This window comes from Barbatula barbatula, assembly GCF_947034865.1.
Source record: "Barbatula barbatula genome assembly, chromosome: 20".
NCBI lineage: Eukaryota > Metazoa > Chordata > Actinopteri > Cypriniformes > Nemacheilidae > Barbatula > Barbatula barbatula.
In genome coordinates, this window is record NC_136783.1 from 4102561 (window position 1) to 4114207 (window position 11647).

Sequence of the window (11647 nt, forward strand, 5' to 3'; positions counted from 1 at the left end):
TGTTAAAGGACATGCACTATATGAAAGCATTCACAAAGTTACTATGATCTTGATGTCTTTGTAAAAAGTGCCCTCTGGTGTTTGCACTGTGGCAAATGACACACACTCAGAATTTACATTTGAATGTTTGAATTAATGTGTGTGAATATGTTTAAATGTATCTACAGAGCACTCCCTTAAAGGAAAGCCCGGCTGACTCCAACAAGACCCCCGGCCAGCGGCCCCCGCCACAAGGTTGTTTACAGTACATTCTTGACTGTAACGGAGTTGCAGTTGGACCCAAACAAGTCCAGGCAAAATGATTTAAACCTCCACAAATCCAGATAAACGGTTCAAGCGTCAGTAAAGAGAAAGTTCAGTGCACTGGTGCTGGATGAGGTTAAGATAGCTAAAGAGGTGGTAGTGTGGAGCTTCAGAATCTGCCATGAGTTGGGTTGTGGTGTTAATCTGTGCCGTTTCTGTCATTGTTTGTTGTCAGTCTTGTGGTTTTCAAGGCGTGGCTATTGGCTAAAGAATAACTCTTATTATGCCTATACGCAAACTTCAGCGCAGTAGTGTCCAGTGTTTTCAATGTGTACTATGAAAAGCGTTTTTATTACTTATTGTCTGGTCTGGGTAGTTCGTAATCGTTTATCAGATCAGTGAACAGTGTGAGTAATGTGAAAAGTTGTTTTGTTCTTGTTTAGCTGTGGAGATTGTGGTTTTGCATGACTGATGAGAATGTCCCTGTTTACATTTTAGAAACACAATGTGTGTTTTTTTCTAAATAAGATGTTTGTTTTGAGTATTGTTTTGAGGGCAGATTGAATGTTGAGGTTTTGGAAGTAGATTGTTTTAAAACAAGTGTTTGAAGAAGATTTTCTTTATTTCTGTTGAACTATAAACACATAACCAGTGGATATCTGGCTAAAGGGTCTCGCCAAACACATTTTAGCGATTACCTTCAAGCTGAATGGCTAAAAGCAACGCTGAGATTTCAGAATAGCAAACTAGATTTCACCTGTGACTCCATCCTCCCATGATTCCTCGACTGTCAGCTTATATTAGACATCATTAGAAGCAGTATCATACCTATTGAAGAGCATGTTTTAAAATAGGTGAATATTATCACTTTTTATCCTAAAATATGATAAAAAGATATGTTGCCTAATCAAAATGAAGCATTTATAGGACTTTTTGTAACATTTACATTTTTCCCTCCTCACTACTATAATGTGAAATATAAAAGGTTTGATTTAAATTTAGAATTTAGACTGTTTACAACATTTTACAAGTTGTGTGTTCCTCTAACAGCGCTTCCCTATGCTTTATTACGTTGCAGTTTAAAAGCATTGCTTGAGAAGTGCCATATTTTAGCCATACAGTGGAAACGCTGTTTTTATGCAAAGATAAATAAAGATAAAGATTTTAATAAGTCAATATAGCGATTTAAATTTGACATTACACAATGCAATATTTGTTTGAGAACCCATGCAAAAGAAATAGGTAACCCGAAAAGGACAATTCTCTCGTTGGTAACTCACCTTTTTGAGGCTGAGTAAAATCTTCTGAATAATTTCATTTTTGGGCTGAGCTATTCCTTTAAATAAGCTTTTCCCGATATAAAGACTTTGGTTCTGGGACTGAATATACACAGGACAGAAGTATTATCAGTGTAGTGTCTGTAGTGTACAGTATGTTGATGTTTTTAAATATTTCACTGACAACTTGCAAGATGGTGTCTGTATTAAGAGGTATCAATATTCACAGTATAAATGTGTCTTTATATTGCATGCAAACTGTTACCTTAAGATTAAACTGCATGCTTTACCAAAGAATGGAAAATATACATGTGCCTGAAAAATATGAGGAATTCAATCAATGAATGTAATTATCAAAGATTGAGAACAATGTCAGATCTTAAGCAGTAGTGACCCACACATTTGAGGTGTTTCTGTGACTTAATAATCATTAATTTGATTAACAATCCGTAAGTCTCACAAAATTGCCTTTGATATGATCAAACTTTAGTATAAACTCTAAATGTAAGTGGTTTTGCTGATGTCACTGCATCTTTAAATCCAGTACTTGGGTTATTAATGATACCTGTGATTGTTATCTGATATAGATCCATGATCTATAGTCTTTCCCCCTCATGTCCAAAGTAATAAAGCTCCCGTTTTTCAGACCTTTTAGATATGTTCTGTGTCACTTAATGGTATTTCATTATTCTCATTACAAGTGAACTAGCATTTACAAAAGGTGTTATGTAAACTTTTTTAAAGAGTCAAAACATATTGTATTTTATTCATATAAAGACATAATATAGTATAGTAAAATCTAAATAAATGTTTAAAAGAGACGTCCCACTCACAATTAGTTCAATAGGTCATTATCTTTCATATAAAAAAGAGCATAATCTCCCACTTTTTCTTGCATGTTCCCCAGTATTCCTTTGTGGTTTTTCTTTGCTCTTTAATACTTTATTTGTATAAAACTAACAAATACTTCGGTATGTCTGGGAATAAACACAAGGCAAGATATCAAAATCAAGCCCATGGGATGCAGCATGCAGCCTCTACGTCTTGATTCTTTTATTTGCATGATCTGTTGTTGTGAACCTACAACCTTGAATCTTTAAACCTGTGATCCTACCGCAGACTAAATGTTCCCCCTGTTTTATTCGGCTTGTTCGGAGTAAACAAAACTTTGTTTGCTTTGTAGAGATCACAGACTTGTGAATTTACCTTGGACTTGTACGGTTACTTTGGCCAGACTTGGGGGCACCCTCATTTTTTACAATCGGTCAGTTTCCGGTGCTGGATTTAAAACCCTTGTTAGCTTTCGCATTTTCAAAATGTTTATGATTAATCTCTTCTGTACTAAACCTAGGGGGGGCAGTGAAACCCCAAGAACCACAACCTAAAGGTCAAGAACCTCCGCCTGAGCCAGTCCCTGCCCAGGAACCAGTTCCCAAATCAGGCCCTACCCCAACTCTTCCACCCACCACGCAGCAGCCCAAACCCCAAGCTCAAGCGGCACCTGAACCCACTCCAGGCAAGCCAACGGAACTGCCCCCAAAACCCCAACCTCCCAAACCACTTCCCCCAAAACCGGTGCCTCCGATCCGAAGAAACTCCAGGCCTCAGATCCAGCCGAAACCCCAAACCCCACCTCCTAACAAGGCCCATCCAAAATCCCAATTTGATGACATAGATCAAAATCCTGGTCAAATCCGGGCCGATCCAGTACCTGCACAAGAGCAGTCCCCAGCCAAAGTTTCTTCCAAGCCACAATCACCAGCTAAACCACAGCTCCAGCCTAAACCTGTGCTCAAACAGCAATCCAAACCGGAAGTCCGAGCTCAGAGCGCTGCCCCATCTGAAGGATCCTCAGGCCCTACTAAAGCAGCTCCTTTCCCTGTTCCTAGCCCAGCCCCAGCCCAACCGTCCCCGGTAAAACACTTCCCAGACCAGCCTCCTGTAGAGGACCAGCCTGCACCTCAGCAGAAGTCAACTCATCCTCTCCTGAAGTAAGGTTCTTTGCCTTCATTACGTTTAGATCTACTGTAAAGCATGTCCATTGCAGCAGGAAGCAATTCAGCAGTTCATTTCATCAGAGATGCTCAATCATGCTTCTGGAGAAGTCAACTGAATACAATTTCTATAAGAACTCCCATGGAATAGTACTTACATCCTGATCCTGATAAATGAGCTCTTATAATTTGATCCCTTTGGAAATCTGTCACCAATTTCTTTCAAACAAAGATAAAAGATAACCGCATCATTTGTTATTTGTTTCACAGTAGCCCATACAAATAATATAAGAATAATTTTATCCAACCCATTCTGATACATAGCTCAACAAATCATTGGAAATATTAACCAAACGGGTGCACACAAATGCAGTAATATTGAACTTTATCAATGTTCCATGACAGTGCATACATTTCTTTTCAGACACAGTTCAAGCTGATGAGATGAATCAGGTGTGGTGGGTTAGGACGTCATGTGTTGTTTTGGGATGTCTCTAGGGCCAGAATTGGGAAACACTTGACTGGACTATGTGTTGGATGCACTAATCCTAATGTCATGTACCGTACATAACAGATATTTTTTGATCCTTTACCTTCCTGCAGAGCTGAGCTTTCACCCTGCTCAATGAAGACTTTCAGACAGTGGCTGGACCTCCTGCAGTGTGATTGAGCTCTTGTGCTTTACGATTTTGCCAAGTAACAAATGTTCCTATGAGGAGCTTGTGTAATGAAGGCCAGCTAGTATCGAGCTGTGTAGTGTGTAAACCTCACTCCCCGACCAACAGAGATGCTCTAGTGACAGACGCTAGAGAATGCGGTCTTTAGCCTCCTCGTCAGAGCGCCCGTCTCCCATCTGGACCGACGTCGGTTCGAAGCCTGCAATGCGGGGCGGGTAGAACCGGTTAAATTGGTGCCGTGACCCAGATGGGAGTGAGGTTTAGGGGGGTGAGTGTAATGAAGGCAAGCTAGTATCGAGCTGTGTAGTGTGTAAACCTCACTCCCCGACCAACAGAGATGCTCTAGTGACAGACGCTAGAGACTGCGGTCTTTAGCCTCCTCGTTAGAGCACCCGTCTCCCATCTGGACCGACGTCGGTTCGAAGCCTGTGCAGAGCGCGGTGGATAGAACCGGTTAAACTTGGAACAAAATTTCTGTAGAAAAGCCCCACCTGTACCCCAAACGGAAGTTATCTCTAAAATCAGAGGAAAATTATTAATAACAATAATGTAAAAGCACCTGACACTGGTTGGAAGCCAGAACTTCACAATCAATGGAAACACCTCAAAGCTGATTGGTTCATTTGAAAGGTTGTCCCACAACTTGGCAAAATCAAAATGTTTTTTTCCAATACAATCTTACAGTAATTTTTAACAATTTTCCAAGGTGGCTGATTTGTATTAATTCGTACAACCTTATTTGTACATTGCAATACTATTTGATATAATACCAGTGACTTAGGGGAGGGGCTTCAGTATTACTTAAAAAAAATCATATCAAAAATCATATGAATTCATAAGAATTAACCACCTCGTAAAATAGTTAAGAATTCCTGTGAGATCAGGTTACCTTTACACAATTACTTAACACAATTGCATTACATGAATTTAAATGATTGATTGAATGGTTGTGTACTTTTTTCTTATGGTTTGCAGTAAATCTCAGTCCTTGACCAACGCTTTCAATGCCTTTGGAGATACATTCCGTTCCAGCAATGAAGACGAAGCCAAGGCAGAGACCATCCGAAACTTGCGAAAGTCTTTTGCCAGCCTGTTCTCTGACTAATGAAAACCCCTGCAGCCTGACGGGAGTCCAGGGACGCGATCAGCCGTTATGCATCCTGGTCTGAGGCTAATTCCATGTAGCTGTTAACCCCTCCTCCCAACTCTGCTGTTCTTATCCGAGTGTTAACAAGTGGAGACTGGATGTACAGTGATCGTTGGTGTATTGCTTTGCCCAGAAACAGTGGGATCTATGTGAGGAGGGGATTGTTTTTAAGCGATCAGTTACAGAGGCTGGTGTGTACTGAAGTTGTCTATAACCCTTCGATGTTGTAGTCGTATTGTGGTAGTGTGTTGTCATTACCCAGAGACTTGTGACTAGTTTCCCTTCTTTTGCCCCATAGTGTGTATCTATTCTGTGTGTTGTAATCATTAGCCAGTAAGACATTAGTTCAAAAAACCTCCAGATCTTTTTAAAAGCACTTTCCTAGTCAAGTTTCCTACGATAATCAATGCTTGGACTGATCAGTTATAATGCAGTGGTGAGATGACTGGTATTTTAGTGGCATAACTTCGTCCAGCACTTATCAACATGTCAAGATATTCATGAGTCCCATGTTTGGAGTATCTCTACATATCGTATTGTATTGTGTGTTTTACATCTCAGGAGTTTCATTTGAAAATATGTTTATTTCCGGCGTCACACTGTTCGTGTTGTGTTTTCTTTGTACGCAGTGATATTGCTTTGCATGACCCGGTGACAACTGTTTCTCTGTACAAGTGTCAATAAACATGTGGCGCACCATTCCACTGATACGCTAGTGTGATCTGTCCTGTTTTCATTTGCTGTTTGCCCATTATCTGTACATCCCGCTGAAACATTGAGTGGCAACACATACTGTTATGCATGTATTTGTAACTTTTTTACCATTTATTTGTTTATTCTTAACAAGGTCAGTTAGTACAAAGGCCACTGTCCTGGATATATAGGCCTGAACAATACCATCCTCAAGTGATGTCGAACCTCAGAAAACACATCTTCACTTTTATAAAAAATATATTGTGGAACATGTTAAAAACTTTATATGCATGTCGTGTAATTGCTTGGAGTGTAAAGTAAATCTCTTTGGAAAAATGTTTAAAGGCTGGAAATGACACAACACATGAGTTAAGTCAAGAGCCAGGAGAATCACTGCAAAAAAAACAACAACTGATAGAACCGTAGTCTTGCAGATTGTGCCAAATAATTTTGTCAATTAATTTGTCAAGTATTGCTGTGTCACATTTGTACAACACTTTTAGTTTGTGAGAAATAAAAGTTAAACTCTCAGTGAGGTCATTACTCTAATATAAAAGGGTAAAACTTTGTTTATAAGTAAATCCAACATGAGTCCAGCAGGTGGCACTTGATGACTAGTAATGCACTAGTAAAAAACAGCAAAGTGTTCAAATAATTGATCAACTGACAACTGATCAAATAATGAGTATGTTCATAAAATATGATGCACTAGATTAATAATGCACTAGAGAACATTAACTTTAAAATCTTACTGATTACATATAAAGCCCTATATGGTTTATCTCCTCACTACTTGAATGAACTTCTCTTGTATTACAGTCCTTCGTGTGCACTACACTCTCAGGCGTTCGGTCAGTTGAATAGAATTTCTAAATCAAGTGCAGGTGGTAGATCCTTTTCCCATCTAGCACTTTGAAACAGTCTTCCCCGCACTGTCCGGGAGGCAGACACACTCTTTCAGTTTAAACTAGTTAGATCAACCGGAACCAGGAACACTTCCAATAACAACTGATGCATTTGTTGCATCAAAGAGTGCAGAACAGTACTCTACTCTCAGCCAGTCTTGTCTCATTGTTCCAAGGTTACTAGAGTGGGACGGATGCAGTCCAAGGTAACCAGAGTTGGCAGGATGCAGTCCATGCCCAGACCTGACAAATGCGGAGATAATAGAGCTGGATAAAGAAGGACACAGCGACTTGACACGTCTTCACTTCAAAATTTCAGCTGCTATTAGATTATTAATCATCATTTTAAATCTATTATATTTTTATTTTGCATTGTTGTGCCAGCACTGTCAAGCTTGTGCAAAGGCTGCAGCTTTTTCCAGAGGGGAACTGGAATCCCCTGGTTAGGCCTGGTCTCCCTGTGGGGTTTTTCTTCCTCAAATGGAGTCTTGGGTACATGTGCGTGTATTACACTTTGTTTGTTGCATACGTCCCTGCCCAATCATAGTCGTAGTTCTAGATTTCTCCCTCAGTAAGGACTTTATTCCCTTTAGCAGCTCCCTACCGTAATTCCCCCTGTTCAAGTCTCCAGTGCCTAGACCCTTTGCTTTCAAGTTCTTTTTATTCCACCCTTAGTTCTCGTTGGTGTCCCGGACCTCCCTGCTCTTTTCACCGTGGCATCTATCAACATTTGGTCACCTTTCTCATGTAGAGTCAGCCGGCAGGTTGGTTGCATCTCCCCACTGTGTGTGCTCCCTTCGTGGGTCAGGAACCCCTCGGATTGGGTCCACTTCCACTTCTCCCGTCAGTGCCATCAGGCCGAGTCCGCATACTCTCGTTGTTCTCGATGGCCATACTGGTCCGGATCTCCCAAGGTGGTTTTGCTCTCTTGTAAGTCCCGGTGGGTCGAGTACTCTCTCCCCCTGCTTACATGGTTCCTGTGTTTGAGGCCGGTATCGCCTGGTGGATTTATAGGACTTAATAAAACATCTCTTATTGTACCTGCATCTGAGTCTCCGCATCCTCTGTTTCCCACACAGTCGATTGCAATTTCTTAATTATTACTCTGAGAGTGGAAAAGGGCATTATCAGTGTTTATTATTTTATTTTTTATAGCTACTTCCTATATTGTAAAACTCATCAACCTTTTGCCGCACATTACAGCCATGTTCTTTGTTCTTATCCATTGTGATAAAGGACAAAGGGAATTTGGAATATGTATTACTTCATATGTACAGTATATCCCTGTGAAGAAGGAAGTCATAGTTGTACCTGTCCTAATCACCCAGGTGTACTAGGAAAATACAAAAAAATATCAATGGGATTATATTTCACATATATTTAATACAAAATATTTTGCACATATGAATTCCTTGGGGTGCCAATAATTGTGACACACATATATTTAACAAAGTATTAGTGTTATTTCAAACTGTGTTTTATTTGCAATTGTTTGTTTTCAATATGAGCAGAGTAAAAAGATCAAAAGATTAAACACAAAAAACATTTTTTCACAGCCTTCGTTGCTCATATTTACCAAAGGTGCCAGTTTTACTGGAGGGCACTGTACATTCTTTGGGGGAGCAATCTTCCAAACAACGCCTAACAACGACCTTATACCTGTTATAAAATCTTTGTAAACCAAGGCTTCTTGGGGCTTAATGCTTGTTGTTCACTTGGAAATCTGTTTTGGCAACACATAAATGGGTCTTATGTTAACTTGTTGCCTTTATTGTAGTCATGATCAGACATGGTAGTACGACCCCACACCCCCTATGACATAAGTTGATTCTAAATAAAAATAAGAGGATTCTATTTTGGCATTATTAAAATTATGTGTATCTTTTAGCCCAACACGTCACTTTCTCAAATAATGTGAGTTACAATTTGCGAAAAGCAGAGAAAGTTTCCTCTGCCATTAACAGATACCTGAGCTAAAGGCTGAAATAATTCTCAAAGTGAACCGTACGATAAAGAATGCACCTTAAATACATGTTAAAAGCTGTACAAGCGTGAATAGAATTCATTACAATCAAATAGAAACATGTGGTTTTTTTTGCATACAGAGGTTTTCATTTGCAGTTGGAAACAGCAGTGTTAAATTGATTTAGAAAAGGACTTTTGAAGCGGAATACGTATAAGAAAGAACAACAATTCTCTAAATATCTTTATTAAGAATGAGAAAATGCTGGTGTTTTAGGCAGTGCACATTGCATCATCATCAACTCTTGAAGCTGGCCAGTACCAGTTACAGATGCCGTCACTGTCCGCCAGACAGGCGTACTCCAGAAAGTGAGGAGAGTGGGTATCCCACATACATTCATGATCATATTGGGGACAACATGGACTGCCAGAACACGTAGAGATCTGTGGAGATGACAGATTGACACGAGTTTGAATGGACATACAGTTTGACATTGACATGAGTTTTGTGTTTAACTGCTGTTAAAGGAATAGTTCAGCAAGACCATACAGTTTATATTCAGTTATGTTTTCTTCATCCTCATGTTGCTCCAAGAGATGCAAAGTAACATTTAGAAACTGAAGCCTCGGTCCTTGTTCACTTTCATTTGTGTTCTTCAAAATAAGTTTTTCAGTAACATTATGACTTTTGTGTTTCCCATAACAAAACGAGTAGTGCAGTTTTAGAACAGCAGAACAGACCAAATAATGACAGAAGTTTAATCTTTTGGTGAACTTTCTGATTTAATAAAGCTAAATGCTTTCTCTTTAATGACTGCATGGCAGAGGTTGGCTTATTCTATAAATTATGCCATTTTGGTAGATAATTGTGAATATCAAAGTCACATTTTGTAAGGTTTTGTATGCAGTATATCATTACCATGCAGTTGCAGCCCATCTTATATGTTTGTTTGAAGTTTTCTTGTTCCGTTAAGGAGAGAAGATTCCATCGCTTGACAAGGTCACACATCCCAACCTCGATCCCATATTTAATCTGGTGTCCTTTAAAAAAAAGGTAGAAATGGTAAATTCGAGTCTACGACAAATAATTATTTACACTCATATGCTTTGCCTCACAAGTACAACTAATAAAAAATAAAGAAATAAGGCAATAAGAATTGTGAGGTTTTTTTTATGGTAAGTTTAGATTCAATGTGATACGCAGAAGTTTACCTGAAAGCACGTATCGCCCCTCGCCACACGCTGATCGTCTATTTGTATTGACGTATTTAATGTGCTTTGCATTGTTAGAACCTTTCAATACCTGAAAGAGATATTTTCATGATGATGCAAACATTTTATATTGGAAGAATTTTATTGTGAATATTCTGCAAACTTGAAATATGTGATGCTCTTTCTTTTTCATTTTTTAAGATAATTATTCTGTAGATGAGGACTAACATTATCTTGCATTATCTTTGATTCATTTGAGATGTCAAATGAAAAGCTTTTGCGCTCTTCTGAGAAATATGGACGCTTGAAAGTGCAAGTAGATTCGCTCACCTGGATATTTTTGATTTCATACCGAAATAAGTTGTGTTGACCCTTAACAGGACCACTCTTTCCAGTTACGTCAGCTAAAATCACTGATGGAAAATAAAGAGGCAAAAATGTTAGAAATGCTGTTTTGTCTAAACATCCTGAACACGATTATTCAGCGCTGTGGAGTTTTCACACACTCCCTAATATATTGTTAATATGAGATATTTCACTACTATTGTCCACTTACAACATTCAACAGTGGACATTGTTGTTTGTTTCTGAATCATGAACATTTATTGATGAACAAAATTAAAGTTGTGGAATTGATGCTGATGTTAGATTTGACGTACCTGTTTCAGAAGTGCAGAATTGATCTTGAGGGTGACGTTGGATACAGGTGTAGCTCTCTGCTGTCTGTATATTCAGCCCGACAGACAAGAAGATCAGCACAACACCCAACAGTGTGAAGCCCATCATGTACAGCAGAAGTCAAAGGATTGGGTTTGATTTACAGACTGTGATTGAATTTCTCCTTTTCTCTCAATGGAAGTGGATGCACTTTATAGTTCACATATCTGAGGGCGGGATCTGCCCCTCCTACCAAACAAACCCCTCCCACATTCTTGTGTGTTGATGAGTTAGTCCTGCATATTAAAAGATAAAATACTAGAATACAATAATGTTTAATGCCAAGTGTTGTGAAGTATAAAACAGTCTGTAATCTATAACGGGTGTTTTTTATTCTTTGTTAAAAACATTAACATACGTAATTATTTGGGTAAAGCTGTATACCAGGAAAGTTAGAATCCTGTCTGTCTGGGTCACTGGTGTGGTGTGTGGGAGTATTTCAGGTCAGGTGTGTGGAGTGAATTTCTACAACAGTGCCCTTGGTGAGAATAGTCTACACTTTCAAATTGAACGTCACTACAAAATACATTTTCTGTTATTTTTACAGGCTTTCCACGTAAAAGCATTGTACTGTTTTTTTACAAAAAAGAAAGAATGACATACAAGTTTGAAATAACAAGATTCTGTCATGAATGTTTGTTTGGGGGTGAACTATCCATTTAAATCACTTTTTAGAGATTAATTATAATGTATTCATAACTAAACTACAATTTGCAGCTTTCTACTCAAGTCAAACGTGTATACAAAAGTGGACACTGCAGCTGGCAGATGCTGTATGTCAAACAGGCGCTCCGCTCAGAAAGCAGCCGAGCCAAACACT

At 39.0% G+C, this 11647-nt stretch overlaps 2 protein-coding genes across 2 annotated transcripts in view; one reads left to right on the forward strand and one right to left on the reverse strand.

The window, feature by feature from the left end:
* syn2b (synapsin IIb) overlaps nucleotides 1–6561 on the forward strand; it is a 73282-nt gene extending 66721 nt beyond the window's left edge. The window contains exons 11-13 of the mRNA XM_079482550.1: nucleotides 168–234; nucleotides 2872–3511; nucleotides 5167–6561. Coding sequence (XP_079338676.1) covers nucleotides 168–234; nucleotides 2872–3511; nucleotides 5167–5296 — 837 coding nt within the window. The 3' untranslated portion in view covers nucleotides 5297–6561. The remainder of the gene's footprint in view (nucleotides 1–167; nucleotides 235–2871; nucleotides 3512–5166) is intronic.
* Nucleotides 6562–8307: 1746 nt separating this feature from the next.
* LOC306909249 (metalloproteinase inhibitor 3-like) lies at nucleotides 8308–10964 on the reverse strand. The gene is made up of 5 exons (XM_079482754.1): nucleotides 10770–10964; nucleotides 10441–10523; nucleotides 10111–10201; nucleotides 9818–9939; nucleotides 8308–9342 (listed from the first exon to the last, which is right to left on the reverse strand). Exons 1-5 carry the CDS (start codon nucleotides 10894–10896, stop codon nucleotides 9172–9174), a joined length of 594 nt encoding a protein of 197 aa, XP_079338880.1. The 5' UTR covers nucleotides 10897–10964; the 3' UTR covers nucleotides 8308–9171.
* Between the last annotated feature and the right edge of the window lie 683 nt (nucleotides 10965–11647).

What these genes read in the sequence shown, in the direction of transcription:
- LOC306909249 (XM_079482754.1), bottom strand. Translation starts at nt 10,896, where the DNA reads ATGATGGGCTTCACACTGTTGGGTGTTGTGCTGATCTTCTTGTCTGTC. An exon ending in GGGGCGATACGTGCTTTCAG is followed by an intron (nt 9,940 to 10,110) that starts GTAAACTTCTGC and finishes TTTTTTTTAAAG; the next exon opens with GACACCAGATTAAATATGGG. An exon ending in AGATGGGCTGCAACTGCATG is followed by an intron (nt 9,343 to 9,817) that starts GTAATGATATAC and finishes TCATCTCCACAG; the next exon opens with ATCTCTACGTGTTCTGGCAG.